The sequence below is a fragment of the Acanthaster planci genome, linkage group LG06 (assembly GCF_054643075.1).
Source record: "Acanthaster planci isolate LZ-2023a linkage group LG06, COTS_SCS, whole genome shotgun sequence".
In the NCBI taxonomy this organism is placed as follows: Eukaryota; Metazoa; Echinodermata; class Asteroidea; order Valvatida; family Acanthasteridae; genus Acanthaster; species Acanthaster planci.
This window is the reverse complement of record NC_141782.1, coordinates 4,164,729-4,182,915: the sequence shown is the minus strand read 5'-3', so window position 1 is coordinate 4,182,915 and position 18,187 is coordinate 4,164,729. Positions and strand designations below refer to the sequence as shown.

The following is an 18,187-nucleotide window of genomic DNA, read 5'->3' as shown; positions in this document are numbered from 1 at the left end:
ATTATTTGAGTCAACTCAAGTCAATATTCATTTAAGCATCACAATACTATAAGCACAGCTTACTTGCATGAAAGTGACATGTTACAAACATTTGAGATTCAATATGAAAACCCAATACATTCCAAACTATCATCAAATAAGCTTATCCGGCAGATTATTCATGTTGTATTGTACTATGTACACTGTTGAGTCGTAAATGTATAATATTAGTACTTTGTCCATTGATTTCAGTTGTCCATTCAAGCTATCAATCAAATCATTCAAGCAATTTAAGCAAAGGTCAAACTTTTGAAATTGTTAATGGTTTGCACCCCTGCCATTGTTTGACATGCAGAAGGGTTTATCCACTACGAACACAGGGCAAGGCCCCTGTCGTTTTCTCTGAATGATGCAATCTACATTCAGAATGCGCATGTTGGCATAAACAGAAAAACCCTTTTAAGCTTGCTATAGTTCAGCTCTGAAGACAAATGACACTGCTTTCGATTTTGATACTTCCATGTTTTTTAAACAGAAAAAATCAGAGAAACTATGTTTTCCTTAGAGGTGCTCTTTAAAGGAACACTCTTCATAGCACTGGATCTCTTGAAATAAATGCCAAATTTGGTTGAAACCTTGCACGTAGCTAGAAAGTGAAGTGTTATACAGTCGGAAATGGGCATGATGTGATGATGATGTTGGCTATTTTCGTGAAAAAAGGGTGTGAAAAAGTCATTTGTTCTGTTGGTAGAGAGATAACCTCTACTTGTTGGTTGTTTTTTTAAGTGGACCTCATATGCTTATATACGTAATTCCTTACTGGGCCCACTCCCACACGGCAGATATTTTTTATTTGCAGAGGCTTGTGGGTCCTTTAATCGACACGATGCCCTTGTTCAACTGACTCGTTCAGTGGTGGAGTATGGAAGAGCCATGTTTTGTACTCCTGTCTTGTCAATCCCAGCCTAGAGGCATAAAACAGAAAGTATGGAAATAACACTACGAACGTCTAACAAAAGAAACACAGTACACGAACAATGAGCGTCTATTGTTATTGCACCGTACGTCTTTTGTTAGACGTTCATAGTGTAAGCCCAATGCTTTAGGCTCAAAAAACTTGATGTTCCAAGACATTCCATCGAGGCACTGTACACATGTACATGCCTTCACATTCCAGCCCTTGTACCGTTAAACAATGTATTTCCTTCGGCACTACGCACACACGGTGCGCTCATCCACTTATTGCAATAACTTAGATGTGCATGTATGCTGTAATTGAAATACCAAGTCGAGTAAGACGACGGAAAGTCAAAAATGTGTCTCTGGTTTCTCAGGAAAGTGATCTTGTTTCTGCTCTACGGCTCCATCCACCTTTTTGCTTTTGATTTGTCCAACGTGAAGTTCTCAACTTTAGATGAAGCACAGCCCACTGAATCGTCAGCTTATGGACCTGTGGCCCTTGGCGAGTTGGGTAAGGCCATGCTTCTAGATGTGTTGAATACAGGAAGGTCTAACGTGGATCCGCCTGCGGTTGACATGAACAAAGTGGTGAGTTACAGAAATGAAAATGAGTTAAGTGTACAGAAATAAAATTACAACATCTTGACCTAGACCAAACCATTTCTAAGCCCTTTCGTGGCATTTCTCACTTGTGGGAATCGATTACTTCTTTGTTTTGTATACGGTTTGTATACGGCCTCGACATTGCCCATATAAAGTGTGGTTCAACCATGCCTCTGTTTCTCAGCCCTCGAAGCCAGATGTGGAATTTCAAAACAAAGTCACACATTGCCAAAATATTCTTTTATACATACGCCTACTTAATGACTGAAAGCAAATTAACCTCCTTCTAAGAGGGAATAGTTACTCCCTTGTTTTAACTGTCAACTTTCTCGTAATTTCAGAGAAAATCCGATAAAAGTTGGTTCCTTGACAAAACTTCTGTCTTTGCTTAGAACGTGTTAATTTAAGAACCATGCAAACTAATTTGATACATTCGCTGGTCACACTCCACTGAGCTACAGCGTTTCCCAAAAGTCATGCAAGCTAAAACTGTTCATAAAATGTCGACTGGCGGTATATATAACTTACGTGGTTTTACAGGAGACACTCTTGGCCTGATGGTACTTTAGCCTATATTTCTTTCAATTTGCTATATCTTTGGTCCAAAGATAGGAAAGTGAAATATATGTTAGTTAGCTATGAGGTGCCTGCTCGACTGTGGTTCTGCTTTTGATTTAAACACTTAAATTCCAAATCCCCAGCAGTTAGTGCTTTTGTAGCTAGTGAGTCCAATTAATTTTCCTTCGAAGACGATTTTTGGGGAAAGTATTGTGCGTGTCAATTTTTCGATAATTAACGTGGCTTCAAGCAATAAATTAGCATTATTTTGCCGGTTTGTCTACCTTTCAGAAGCATTTCAGCGCTTCCCACAATAATTTAGCTGCATAAATGGGACCTTTAACATCAAAATCACATTCTGACCGGGTTTGTCAATTCCATCAGGTGTGGAGCACTGAGCAAGCTGATCAAGCCTCCACTGCCTTAGAGTCCTGTATATACGAGATTTCACTGCCTACAAGTACAAGCTGGATTCAGCTGACAAGCTTCTCAGAGTCAGATGGACTCCTAAACAAGACCTTGGAGGAGTGGTACACCTTCGGTGACTACTACGATTACCATCAGAAATCCTGCTTGAGACCAGACCTCCCTATTATTTGTCAAATTTACAAGCTGGTAATGTCAACTTGTGCTTGCAATAAACTGTTCTGTAAGCTAAACGGGTTCAAATAGCAATTAAAGTGAGGCAGCCTTTGTGAAAATGTTGAAAATTCCAAACAAAAAAGCCAATTCTGCTTGTTTCATTTAAATAGCCTATACATGTACATTGATCAATGGAGCTTCTGATAACCGATTCCAAAATGATTCAGTAAAATTTTATCAGTACTGCAATCAAGTCCTTTTCACAAGGCCCCGGAAGTAACGCAGTAAAGCAGGTCGTAACACTACTACCAGGACTTTTGATTCTGATCAGGAATATGAATGCTGTGTTGAAATTGAGATGAAGCCTGCTCCAAGCACTCCAAGTCGGAATACTTTGCCCTACTAGTGTCTCGGAGCTCATGTTATTCCCACTGCACCATGTTGAAATTCATGAAAATAACAAATCTACTTGGAGAAAGATTCGACTCCATTACTTTTGAAATCAGTTTTAATACTCGGCTGAGCTTATCAGGGGTGGCACCTTTCCGATGCTCCTTCAATTTCTAGGACTTTTCTTGAGATATCCCACTTTTGCGGGCCAGTCACACACGTCTTAGTAGGGTCACAAATAACCTGCAATGTAAACACTATTTTGTCGTAATTTGTCTGCAAGAACATCTGCGAACGTTTATTTGTACATGCTTTCTGATAGATGGACTTCAGGCAAAACAGGTTGTCATATCGACGGAAATATTTAAAGAAGATGAAGCCACTTAAGGGCACTTTGTGTAAATGACACGTAAATCGAACTTCAATACCTACTCGATATAAGATAACTTCAGTTTTGAAGGTTGAACAAATCAGCGATCATTACGAATTTAGGCGTACATAGTGTGGGTACATTCCTCCACGTTAACGTTTCTGGGGTCGTGTTTTTATGTGCTGTAAATAACTGTATTTTACAGCTGTATTTTGTCATATGAAATAAATGTACATTCACTTTGTAATAAGGTTGTCTTCAAGGTATCAACGCATACCAAAAGCGCTTCCCGGACAAAGTGCCCTTGAGAGGACAGATGAAATACACTGGTACCTTTGCAGATAATTCTGAACTTTTAAAAATTGATAAACTGTCCATTAAAAAACTGTTCTTTATACTTTCAGCTCACTTGGTCTACAATGACATCAGTCGGATGCGCGCAACATTTCTGCGAATATTTGTGGAACTCCTTCACTGGAGTGATGTTCTACGACAAGTTATACTGGAAGTGTAACTTTGAGAACATGTGAGTTACCAACCTTATCCTCTTGTGCACTGAAAAATTGCCTGGATTACATTTTAACCCAATTGAGGATGATAAATGCAACTACCCAATATTTTCGGTTGTCTCAACCCAATTTGGGTGACGGAAATTAATTTGTAGTTTATTTTAACCAAACAATGGTTAATATCCACTTATTCTGTAGGTTAAAAATGAAACAGAAAGTAATTCTCATCCCCAAATTGGGTTAACACAGCCCACATTTGGGTAGTTGCAGTTTTCAACCTGGTTGGGTAGTTGGCAATTTTTCATTGTATTTCGTACGAAAAAGAAGATTCTTTGTTTGAAAATCATGAACTTACTACTTCTTGATGAAGGTCACACTGCGTTTCCTATTCCTACGGATCAGTTGTATTATTGACTTTTTTAAATTTGAGATTGTTACCGATGTTCGAATTTTCAGTTTGTGACCTTTTCTAGTTCTATCTTTTATGTCATCCGCTGTGAACGTACTTAATGCTGCCATGGAAGCAACAATCTCTAGTCCAACAAAAGTGTTAATTAGATCGCAACCGATCGCAGAGAGAAAAGAGAAAAACCGAAGAGTCACCTTTTATTAAGGCGTATTAAGTGGCTGAAAGTTGCGTTCTTTAAACTCTCGCGTGTTGTTGAGGTCGAACTCTTCACACTTAAAATACCTACCTCTCCAAACATTTAACGCTTATTGCTTTTATCTAAATGTTTTACTTCATCTGTCTTTTCCACAAGTGGGGACTTCACAGATGCTTCTCTCAATCCCTATGCCACTGGTACCGTCAACGAATCCTGCACGCAATGTGAGAGTGGTTCCGGCTGGTGTGATAATAGGCTTTGTAGCAGTGAGTGTGACATGCAGACAGCTAGCTGCTCATGCGCTCTGGATCCACTTTGCAATGGCAATGGGACCCTCAACGAAACAACATGCAAGTGCAATTGCAGTTACTCATGGATCGGCAACAGCTGCGAACGTAAGGAAATACACATTATGTGCCACAAAATCACAGTTTTAGCGACAGAATAGAAAAGGGTGATTTCAATTTTGTGAGTTTAAACTTGCCATACATGTTGTTTGACCTTGGATAGTTGAGCAAGCTATTATTTTGCTTTGCCAAACTTTCCACCTTGACCAGTCGCGTGGGCAGTTATCCCCCTGTGCAGTTGATTTTTTTGTTGGTGGTGGCGCTGCGCCGAATATTATAATGTTCTATACATTCTGCCACATGTGAAAGCCTCAACGCACATTTGTAGTCGCGGGAAAATGGCTTAAAGGCGCTTTAAATTTCCATATATACATGTTTGGGTGCTTGGCGTACACGATGCGTTCATGTGTTTCACTTTCGCGAGAAACTAGCAAGAAGAACCCGTGCGTAAGGGTGAAATTCGACAAACAAAGCATTGTTGGAAAATTCCTAGAAAACTGCAGCAGTGAATCGAAGATTATATACAATGGGACACAAACAAAGCCTCTCCTCAATGTTTTCTTCGTACATCATGTGTTGACCGTATTAAAGGGTCCTATAAATCAGCCATTAAAGTTGAAAACTTTCTATCAGCCTGAACGGTAAGACTTTTTCACGTGTACTGGAAATTATTGAATGTATTATTGAAGATATCTGGCGCAGCGCCGGAAATTTGAAGGAGTTTTGGAAAATCGATAGAATACAACTCTATTTGCTTGCGGCTCTGGTCCCAAATGAACATTGGCGAACTGTCGTATTCACATAGTTTACAGAGTACTTCTTAATTTGGATCAACAATAGGCTCTTAATTCCAAATTGGAACTAAGAGCACTCATTTCATCGATCAGATGGAGCACATGCAAACCAAAATATTAATTTCCTGTTCGTAATTAGATTGTTTTCTAATCGGCAAGTTTAATGAAAGGACTGGGTGCGTAAATGACTTGCAAGAGTTTACGATATAAAATGTGGTTTCTTATACTACGTCAGAAAACCAAACAACAAAAAAAATGAAAAAAGCGTATTTAGAAAAAGTGGAATAAAGAACACAGAAAAACTCCTTCCTCAAGCTCTTTTACAAACTCTTAATTTTCAATTTTTCCTGGGAACTTTTTATTTTCGACCTGAGGGTCGGTAAATTTAAGTAGTTCATTTGAATTTAGGAGACAATATGACTTTGAAATTGCATATTCATTCCTCTTAATAAATATCTCCCTCAGAATGTGGTGCAACATGTGAAGACAATCAGGATCTGAATTCCGAGTTATGCCAGTGTTCTTGCAGCATAGGTTACCAAGTAAATGAGACGTCCAGGAACTGTACAGGCAAGTCGGCTTTAAATGCATTTAATAATAAATGTTTTACGTAATTAAGTGACCGTTGCGGCGTGTAACTCTATTTGTGTTACAAATTAACCTGCCACACGAAATTCTTCCTTTTTCATAAGCAAACAAGACATCTTGGTAACTGATTGCCATTTAAGCAATGTGAAAAAGTCGTTCAAAGTGTAAATATTTTCTCCATTCAGTAAGCAATCCGGGGAAACAACCGATTCTGCTCCAGAAGGAAGCGTATAGCTACCAACCTAAAACACTTTAAGTCACTTAAATGAAACAGTAAGACTTGGACTTCAAATTATTTTACGATGGCAGCAATACGCCTAATAAGAATAAATAAAAAATAAAAATTAAACTAGTTTGTGATGAGTGTATAGTTCTATGTGCTCAGACTTGTCAAAAAAAACGGCCACAGAAAAAACAAGAAAAATCTCTTTAAGTGTTCATTTTCCTTCTTTGTGCCATATCGGTGCTTTCAAATACATGTCCTCTGAAGTGCTAAGTTCCTCTGAGCAATGCTTACGGTCATCTTTTGATTTTCTCGTATACAGATGTTGATGAATGTCGGTCGTTGCATGAATGTGAACATAACTGCACCAACACACTGGGTTCCTACTATTGTACATGTACATCCGGATATTTTCTCAATGATGACGGTTACACCTGTGCATCGTCTGAAGAGTTGTTTAGGCTACTTCAAGCTCCACATACAACAGGTAAGCATAGCAACGATAAAACGTGTAGAACTGTTACTAAATTTATCAGTCAGTATAGCCCAAATCATTCAAACAGATGTTTCAACAGTTTAAAAAAGTTCCATGCAAACAAGTTCCACTGCTTCAACTACAACCATCCTGGGGGAAAGTGACAAGGTATTGACGGCTTTAATTCCAGAGACCACTGAAGAGATTTCAACGAAAAATGCTGTTGAGTCAACACCTACATCCCCAACCACAGTAGGGCCATGGACAACACAAGTAACCACTACTGAGTTGACAAAAGCGCAGCTGACAACACCAGAGTCATTACCAACTCATTCAAGCACAGTGCAGTTGACCACCAAACTCTCAACTTTCAACCAGTCCATTACTGAGCTACCAACGACGCCCGAGCCTTCACCAACAGCAGTAAACACTGCTGAGCCAACAAGTACGGCTGTGCCTTTAACAAAACCAGTCACCACTGCCAGGTCAACTGGCAGTCTGCCAACGGCGTCTGAGATATCAATAACACAAACTACTTATTTTAAATTGGCAACTGGGCGATCAACTACTAGTAAGCCTTCATCAAAAACAGTAACCACTACTAACCCGACAACTGAACTTCAAACGACCGTTGAGCCTTCAACAACACCAGTCATCACATCTTGGTCGAAAAGTGAGCTACCTACGACATTTAAACCATCGGCAGTACAAGGTACTACTTCAAAATCAACAACTGAACTACAAACGACTTTTGAGCCATCAACAGCACACAGCGCCACTGCAAAGTCCACAACCAAGCATTCGACGACGGCACACACATCAACACCAGAGTTAACCGCCACTGAATCCACAATTGGGCTACTGACAAAAGTGGATACGCAAACACAGGTTTCCACTGCCAGATTCACAACTGCCAAGACATCAACAGTGCTGGTAACCACTGCTAAATCCTTAGCTGAGCTACCAACGTCAGCTCGGCCATCAACAGCGCAAGGTATCACTGCAAAATCCGCAACTGAGCAACCAACCACTTTTGAGCCATCAAAAACTGTTCCACCGACAACGACTGAACTATCAAGAAAAATAACTTCTGTTAAGTTGACACCTGAGCAACCCAAACAGGTTGAGCCATCAACAGTACAAGAAACCACCACGAAGTCCACAAGTGCGACCACGGTTGAGCCATCAACAACACCAGTAGCCACGGTTGTGTCGACTAGTCAGCTACCGACGACCACTGATCAATCCACGAAAGCCGTTAAGTCAACAACTAAGCAAATGACGACGGCCTCGCTGTCAACAGCAAAGATAAAAACAACAACCAACCTTTTGACGACAGTTGAGCCATCAAAGCGACAATTCACTACTATCGAATCCACAACTCAGCAAACAACCCCTTCTGAGCCATCAGCAATTCCATCAACCATTATTAAGTCGACAACTGAGCTACCTACAAAGAATGAACCATCAAGAAAATTAACTACTGTCAAGATTACAACTGAGCACACAACCGAAGTTGGGCCATCAACAGAACACGTTACCACTGCGAGATCGGCAATATTAAAATCCTCTGTTATGTCATCAACTGAGCCGTCAACGACTGCCAAGCCTTCAGCAACACCTTCGCCTACCGTTGACTCGACAACTAAGTCACCGAAAACAGCTGAACCATCAAAAAAAGTAACTACTGTTAAGTTAACAACCGAAAAACCGACGACAGTTGAGCCATCAACAGCACAAATTACCACGGCGAGCGCATCTACAAGCACATTCCCAACCACAGTTGAGCCATCAGCAACACCAGTAGCCACGATTGTGTCGACCAGTGAGCTTCCAACGACCTCTGATCTATCAACGAAAACCGTTCAGTCAACAACTGAGCAAACAATGACGGTTCTGCTGACAACAGCAAAATTAAAAACCACTCTTCATCCCACAACCAATTTATTGACGACGGCTGAGCAAGAATTTAATACTGATTCCACATCAGATCAACCAACCACTTTTGAGCGATCAACACTGCCATCAATTTCTGTTAAGTCGACCAGGACGGCTAAATCTTCAGCAACACCAGTGACCACTGCTAAGTCGACAACTAAGCCAGCAACAACGGCCAAACCATTAAAAACCTTAACCACTGTTAAGACGACAACTGAGAAAACAACGGCAGTTGGCCCATCGACGGCACAAGATACCACGGTTGAGCCATCAGCAATACCAGTAGCCACGTTTGTGTCGACTAGTAGGCTACCGACAACTGCTGATCAATCAACGAAAGCCGTTGAGTCAACAACTAAGCAAACAACGACCGAACTATTGACAACAGCTGAGCCGTCGACGCCACAGTTTACAACTGTGGAATCTACAACTAAGCAACCAACCACTATGGAGCCATCAACAACGCCAATTACAACTGCGAAATCGACAAGCGTGATCCCAACCACAGTTGAGCCATCAACAACACCAGTAGCCACGCATGTGTCGACAAGTGAGTTTCCAACAACTGCTGATCAAACGGTTCCGTTGTCAACAGCAAAAATAAAAACCACCGTATATGCCACAACCAAGCTACTGACAATGGCGGAGCCATCGACGCCTCAATTTACAATAGTGGAATCTACAACTAAGCAACCAACCACTTTTGAGCCATCAACAATGCCATCCACCTCTGTTAAGTCGACAACTGCTGAGCCTTCAGAAATCCCATTGACCACTATTGAGTATACAACTGAGCAACCAAAAACAGCTGAACCATCCAGAGAGGTAACCACGGTTAAGTTGACAAGCGAACAACCCGCAACAGTCGAGCAATTAACAGGACAAATTTCCACTGCAAAATCGACAAGCGTGTTCCCGACCACATTTGAAACATCAACAACACCAATAGCCACAGTTGTGTCGACCAGTGAGATTCCAACGACTGCTGATCAAGCGACAACTGAGCAACCGACGACAGTTGAGCCATCAACAGCACAAGGTACCACTTCAGAATTGACAAGTTCGTTGCCAACCACCGGTGAGCCAGCAGCAACACCAATAGCCACCGTTGAGTCGACTAGTGAGCCACCGACAACTTCTGATCAATCAACCAAAACCTTTGCGTCAACAACTAAGCAAAAATCATCAGTTCCGCTGTCAACAGCAAAAATAAAAACTACCGTTTATTCCACAACTGAGCTATTGACAACGGCTGAGCCATCGACGCAACAATTAACTACAATTAAATCTACAACTGAGCAACCAGCCACTTCTGAGTCATCAACATTGCCATCAACCTCTGTTAAGTCGACGACTTCTAAGCCTCCACCATCACCTTTGAGCACTGTTGGGTATACTGAGCCACCAACAACGGCTGAACCATCCAGAAAGGTAACCACTGATAAGTTGACAACCGAAAAACCGACAATAGTCGAGCTGTCAACTGGACAAATCTCTACTGCAAAATCGACAAGCGTGTTCTCGACCACAATTGAGCCATCAAAAACACCAATAGCTACAATTGTCTCGACCAGTGAGCTTCCAGCGACTGCTGATCAAGCAATAACTGAGCAACCGACGACATTTGAGCCATCAACAACACAAATTACCACTGCGAAATCGACAAGCATTTTCCCGACCACAATTGAGCCATCAACAACACCAATAGCTACAATTATCTCGACCAGTGAGCTTCTAACGACTGTTGATCAAGCGACAACTGAGAAACCAACGACGGTTGAGCTATCAACAGCACAAATTACCACTGCGAAATCGACAAGCGCTTTCCCGACCAGTGTGTTGACCAGTGAACTTCCAACGACTGCTGGTCAATCAACGAAAGCTGTTGAGTCAACAACTAAGAAAACAACAACGATCCCCCTGTCAACAGAAAAAATAAAATCCACCTTTCATTACGCAACTGAGGAATTGACGACAGCTGAGCTACCAACGCCATCTGAGCCATCAACCTCTGTTAAGTCGACAAGTGAGCCATTGACTGCTAAGCCTTCAGCAACACCACTCACCACTACAAAGTCGACAATTGAGGCACCTACAACGGTTGAACCATCAATAAAAGTGACCAGTGTCAAGTTGACAACTGAGCAACCGACAACAGTTAAACCATCAACAGCACAAGGTACCACTTCAGAATCGACAAGTTCGTTGCCAACCACCGGTGAGCCAGCAACAACACCAATAGCCACCGTTGAGTCGACTAGTGAGCTACCAACAACTTTTGATCAATCAACCAGAGCCGTTGAGTCAACAACTAAGCAAACAACGACGGTTCAGCTGACTACAGCCAAAATAAAAACAACTGTTCCTTCCACAACCGAGCTATTGACAACGGCTGAGCCATCGATGCCACAATTAACTACAACTGAATCTACATCTGAGCTACCAACGATGACTGAGCCATCAACAACAGGATTAACTACTGCTGAATCTACACCTGAGCTACCAACGATGACTGAGCCATCAACAACAGGATTAACTACTGCTGAATCTACACCTGAGCTACCAACGATGACTGAGCCATCAACAACAGGATTAACTACTTCTGAATCTACACCTGAGCTACCAACGATGACTGAGCCATCAACAACAGGATTAACTACTGCTGAATCTACAACTGAGCTACCACCGATGACTGAGCCATCAACAACAGGATTAACTACTGCTGAATCTACAACTGAGCTACCAACGATGACTGAGCCATCAACAACAGGATTAACTACTGCTGAATCTACAACTGAGCTACCAACGATGACTGAGCCATCAACAACAGGATTAACTACTGCTGAATCTACAACTGAGCTACCAACGATGACTGAGCCATCAACAACAGGATTAACTACTGCTGAATCTACAACTGAGCTACCAACGATGACTGAGCCATCAACAACAGGATTAACTACTGCTGAATCCACAACTGAGCTACCAACGATGACTGAGCCATCAACAACAGGATTAACTACTGCTGAATCTACAACTGAGCTACCAACGATGACTGAGCCATCAACAACAGGATTAACTACTGCTGAATCTACAACTGAGCTACCAACGATGACTGAGCCATCAACAACAGGATTAACTACTGCTGAATCTACAACTGAGCTACCAACGATGACTGAGCCATCAACAACAGGATTAACTACTGCTGAATCTACAACTGAGCTACCAACGATGACTGAGCCATCAACAACAGGATTAACTACTGCTGAATCTACAACTGAGCTACCAACGATGACTGAGCCATCAACAACAGGATTAACTACTGCTGAATCTACAACTGAGCTACCAACGATGACTGAGCCATCAACAACAGGATTAACTACTGCTGAATCTACAACTGAGCTACCAACGATGACTGAGCCATCAACAACAGGATTAACTACTGCTGAATCTACAACTGAGCTACCAACGATGACTGAGCCATCAACAACAGGATTAACTACTGCTGAATCTACAACTGAGCTACCAACGATGACTGAGACATCAACAACAGGATTAACTACTGCTGAATCTACAACTGAGCCATCGTGGACTGCTAGACGTTCAACACCACCAACGACTTCTGAACCATTAACTAAGCAGACGATGAAAGCAACGGTAACCATTGCTGAATCTACGACTGAGTTAACTGTCACTAAAGTGCAGTCATCTTCACGGTTAATTACTTCTAAGTCCACAACTGAACCATTGTCAACTACTGAACCATCGACAACAGAATTTACAACTGTTGAGTCAACTAAACCTAGAACAACAGCTGAGCCAACAAGGCAAGAAACCACTGATAAATCGACAACTGTGCCATCAACATCTGCTACCTTTATAACACTATTAACCACTGCTAAGTCGACAACAGAATTAAGTACTTTAAAGTCCACAAAAGAACTGCCAAAAACGGATGAGCCTTCTACAACTCAATTCACCACTACTGAGTCAACAACTGATCTACTGGAGACATCCGAGGCATCAACAGCACAAGAAACCATTGTTAATTCGACAACTCAGTTGCCACCGACTTCATCATCACAAAGAACCAGTTTCAAGACAGCAATCGAGCTGTCAACGATTGCTGAGCTATCGACGACAGGTATAACCGCTATTGAGTCCACAACTGAGCGACAGACAACTGCTGAGGCATCAACAACACGAGTAGCCAGTTCTAAGTTGAAGACTGAGCCACCGACGACGAAGCCCTTCACAACTGAAACAATGATCACTGAATCGACAACACATTCGACCACCCCTTTGTTAACGTCAGAGAAACCTACAGTTCAGCCTTCATCTCAACTTCCACCAGAATCAACTACTGCGGCAGCAGTTACGACAGTCTGTGATGTAACGTGTGGAGCAGGAGGTGTTCCAAATTTTCTGTCATGTACATGCAAATGTACAGCCACAGGGTTCATATACAATTATAGCAGCAACGCATGCGAAGGTGAGTCTTCATGGAATGAGGCCAAGAGGCATGTGATTTTAGTACTGTTAACAGTAAACTTAATAAACCCATTATTTCCGACGATTTGACAATATCAGAAACAAAATCCCTATTGAATGTCATCACAAATGTCGTCTTGATTCAAAATATTCCAGAAAGATAGATTTTGCATATTTGTTCTCTTTTTCACCAAATGTAAAGAATAAAGCTGCGTTTTATATTATCTGTTGTTTATATTTTTGTTTTGTATCTTTTAATGCTTTGTTAAGATGTAGATGAGTGCGAAAAAGAGATCGATTCATGTGAGCACAACTGCACTAATACAGTAGGCGGATACAGGTGCAATTGCATGAACAACTACCTCCTAATGGATGACGGTAGAAGCTGTAGGTATGACGGTAAGAATTTTCCTGGTATGAATACAGTGTTTTCATTTGCAGCAAGTGACGCGAAGAAGTTTCTTAATGGGTTTTAAACGTCTCTTATTTTGTAATGTTACCATACATGCTATAACGCTTTCGGCCGCCCAAGGAAATGCCCGTCGTAAAATTAGTAAACGCGAAATTCAAGGCTTACAAAATGATGGGAAAGACCAGAAAAAGGCTATGCTGAAAGAAAGCTGGTTCTGTTTTGCACTTTCATAACAAGTAGAACATCCGGCCTCCCCCTTCAAAATCTATATAGTATGGTTTGAATCACATGTTGTATCATACATTATCATACACGCCAGTGCCAGATGGTCTGTGGAAAAGGCAGGCTTCACTTTGTCTAAAAAGTGGATATTGGGGAATAAACAAACGATTATTTTTTATTTTATTGTCATTAAGAAATGTAATTTAAGAAATCACAAACACATGTCGTTTGCGTTTTCACGAGGAGGTAAGTTGGCCTGAAATGTTTTTTGTTTTCAAATTTCTGTTTTGCCTTTTTGGGGGGCAAACTTAACTAGGCATTGCGATACCTACAACTTTGTGTAATAGTTTTTTACCAAATCTACTGAAATCAGCGAAATTACGATGATCTCCTTGGGACAAAATTCAAGAAAACTGCATATTCTGTTTTTACGAAGAAACAAATTTGACTTCCATAGATATAACATTAAACACAAAGGGAAAAACCGACAAATTTTACTCGGGAAATTTGTATTAATGTGTAAATTTTGCATGGGCACGCGCTGTGGCAAAAGCGTGCACTGTGTGTCACAAGAATTTTGGCGTTTCTCGAATAGAAAAACTTGTTTGTTTACAAAATATACAATTTTAATTGACTTCTTTAAATATTGCTTTGTAGTTTTGTGTCATTTAAGATTCTCTCTTTCATGGAGTAGCATTGGTTAAGAAGGAATGCGACATACCGGTATAATAGACGATTGAAAAATAGACCAATTTCTAATGCAAATGGCTTAAACGTTTACTCACCGGTGAGTCTATCGTCATTTCTTGATATACACAACACGTTCTTTGAAGAACAAAGCCATTAATGAAAAAGAGTATTATATGGGTGAAATTCGAGCCATATTGGCACAAGCCAAGCATGTGGAATCATTGGTAAACCTATGTTAAAAGCATATTATGTTCCCGTTCAATTTTGTTAGCGTGTAACATGAGTTCCACCTGCAACTCTACCGGACTTTTAGACGTCCACACCTGTGACTGCCACTGTGCATCTGGATACAAAGGTGACATCTGTGAGGGTAAGGAATGCTATTAAAGTATGCCAGTGGATTTTTTCAAAGTACTTTCAAATTTTTGGCCGAATATCTTGAAAGCAGTTTCGCCAAATGCAAAATCTTATTTCACCGAATGATCTTGTTCAGAGGATTCCCGTGTAGTGTAAAACGATACAGCTGTGGTCGACATTATTATTCATCCTATGAAAGACGCACAACAGTTCCCATGATTTGAAAGGAATTAAGTTGGCTCAATTTGATAATTGAATTAATTTCACTTGGCTCAATTTGATAAGTGCGTCTGTTTTATTTGGCTTAATTTGATAAATGAATTGATTTGACTTGGCTCAATTTGATACGGCAGAGAAATGTTCGGTAAATGAAAGCAAATGCTGGCAAGGATACGAGCGGCCACCTCTTGCGTTGGATGCTGATTACTGCCCGAGATATTGCTTTGAATGTGGTAGGTATAATACACGATACATAAAATCAGCGCTATCGCGGGAGCTGTAGCCAATAAATATATGAGAGTTACATTTCGTTTGCAAAATGGTGGCAGTGTGTTGACAGTCTTTGGGTCAGCTATCAAATACCAGGTCAGTTCTGCGTGAAGTGGGGAAACGCTGGGGTAAAAGCCTGTGAGTTTGTTTTCTTGCTGCAGAGTAATACTTTTCACGTGCACTGCTGAAAACCCCATAATAAGGCTACTGTTCAGGTTTTTGATATGTACCAAGTCATCGATAATGTTCAAATAATTGATTATATTCCGTGAAACTCTACAGCATGTGATCTCTCTGAAAGCAAATGTGAAAACAACGGCACTTTCTCGAAGGTTCCTGGGTACGAGTTGCAATACGGTATGTGTCGTTGCTACTGCCCATTCCCTTGGAGCGGACTCGCGTGTGAAGGTAAAATTACTTCTGGAAGAGGACTAATGTTTTGAAATAAACAAGGTAAAATTCAATATTTTGTAACAAACTATCTTACAAGGTTATCACCTTATTTAAAGGCATTGGTATTGCATAATGAGAGTCTCAGTTGGCAATTTCATAACAAAACAACCGTTTCAAGAGGTTAGGGTGTCTTTCTTAAAGTGTTTTGGTATAAAGTGAAGAGGGGCGCGTTTCTTTGTGGTGATCAGCTTGGGAGCAGCCTTCCAAGGAAGTAACAGAAGACCTCTAACGTCAGGCAAAGTTGGCCATTCGCTGAAATTCGTTTTACTGGTACAATACCTTTTCTGTCTCAGTAATAACATTTTCGTTCGGGGTTACATTAGAGTGCAACCTGTCTTGTTACAATGGAGGAACTCTGGATCCTGCGATCTGTAGCTGCACCTGTCCTGTAGGATATAGACCACCGGATTGCTCGGGTAAGGTGTTTAAAATTAGCAATCTAGGGGCGGTACTGTAGATTGAAGCTAATATATTGGGCTGAGTGGAGCCTCCATATCTCATACAATATCGGCTTGTTTGTTTTTTCGAAAAGAAAATTATTGCCCACGACATCAAGGCCAAGCCATTTCAAAATGTATCTCATATTTTGAACCCAAACGCTTTTGATAACTTTGTACAAGTTAATTTTTCAACATGTTTTTCAATATTTCTTCAATGTATTTTTTCTGAAAACCGAAAGTTAACTTCAGTAGCCACAGTTTCCTCTTTCTGTATCGCAGATCTAGAACGTAGATCTATAACGTAGATCTATAACATTATAACTTCAAAGTGCCATTTTAAATGTCTAGGACATGGTAAATGTCGCTTTCAGCGAAGATCTTTGAGAAGATAACGATATGAAAGATTTGACAAAATAGGGTAAATATAGATTTTTTTTCCTGTTTTTGTGAGCAGCGCCTTGCGTGGATGTTTCTCGATGGTGTAGCAGACGAATGGCTCCTTTGTGTGATCGTGTGCCTGTTATCCGCAAAAACTGCCCGGTGATGTGTGGAAGTTGCACTCAGTGAGCGACTCGTCTCACATCCAGCTGGAATATTTCAAATAAATTTTTCGTTGATTTCAACATACATTGAATATGACATCACTATACTACGGTACGTTGTGGTTATGTTCCATATTTTCATACTCACTTTTATCAGCTTTTAAATTTCGGAAACGTTGAGAGATCTTTACTGTTGTCATAAGTTTTGTTAAAACACAGAATTGTTCAAATGTTATTTTGAAAATGATAGCTTTAAGGGCAGACCTTTTATTTGATATCAGAAAAAAGTTCATTCAGGTATTACCTGCCGCTTATCATTTTTTCTCCACTGTGTGAAGATCTTATTTCATCAGATTAGTTTCCAGATTGTAAAAATTCTAGTTTTAGTTCTATTCTTTCCTTTATCCTTATTTTTCTTTTTATTAACTGTTACAAAGATAAACAAAAGGTGAATTCAAGGAATAGTTAACTGATAATAAGGACGGTGAATGGTTCTTTTTCCACCGTTATTTGTCGTTTCTCGCCAGTTTCATGTTTCCTAAAAAATCTTGATGTTGCAAATGAAACCATTGTGGCGGAATGTAAAAAGATAATAGGGTCATCCAGATTTTGATCCCGTTACTATGGCGAAGAGATGTGATGGGAAAGTGGGAATAACAGTAAATTCATTCCAAAACTAGCTTTTTTTCTGGAGTTGACAGCCTATTGAAATCGCTGTGCTAATAGTAATCGATGAACCATCTTCCAAAAATTTCACATGATGAATCTACCTGGGAGTACGTTGACGATTTTGTCTTCTGTCGAAGAAGTTTGGTTACAGGTGTAACATCGATGCAGGAATAGGTCACTAGCTCCAAAAAGGGCAAGCCATTCAATCTTGATTATCTTGTCAAATCCAGCAGAATAGATGGTAAAGATCTTATTAAGTGTTCCATACTGACGACTCAGAAACGAAAGATGTTGTTCCGTGCCTAGATTTTGTTCTATGGTGTCACAATTCAACAGATTAAGCTGATCCATAACAATTTCAATAGCTGATGTATCAGTTGTACAATTGTATCCATGGTATGACAGATGCATTCTAAAATTTCTCGTTCATATTATGAGTCTGAAGGAAAATAAACTGCCCAGAAGCGTTTTGCTATTTAATTTAACCAGGTCCAGTCTTTTATA

The 18,187-nt window shown here is 40.5% G+C and overlaps 1 protein-coding gene across 2 annotated transcripts; it reads left to right on the top strand.

Annotated features, from left to right (window-relative positions):
• Positions 1-1,097: 1,097 nt before the first annotated feature.
• Positions 1,098-18,163, top strand: LOC110989038 (uncharacterized). Of its 2 annotated transcripts, XM_022253115.2 has the most exons (12): positions 1,098-1,527; positions 2,485-2,715; positions 3,847-3,968; positions 4,713-4,951; positions 6,163-6,267; positions 6,831-6,995; positions 13,680-13,808; positions 15,005-15,103; positions 15,444-15,542; positions 15,862-15,987; positions 16,356-16,448; positions 16,927-18,163. In XM_022253115.2, the coding sequence occupies exons 1-12, from the start codon at positions 1,294-1,296 to the stop codon at positions 17,037-17,039; spliced, it is 1,755 nt and encodes a 584-aa protein (XP_022108807.2). In that variant the 5' UTR covers positions 1,098-1,293; the 3' UTR covers positions 17,040-18,163. The 2 variants fall into 2 exon arrangements, with proteins under 2 accessions (XP_022108807.2, XP_086994599.1); XM_087138473.1 differs by lacking the exons at positions 1,098-1,527; positions 2,485-2,715; positions 3,847-3,968; ... (1 more) ...; positions 6,163-6,267; positions 6,831-6,995 and adding an exon at positions 11,903-13,410.
• The last annotated feature ends 24 nt before the right edge of the window (positions 18,164-18,187 follow it).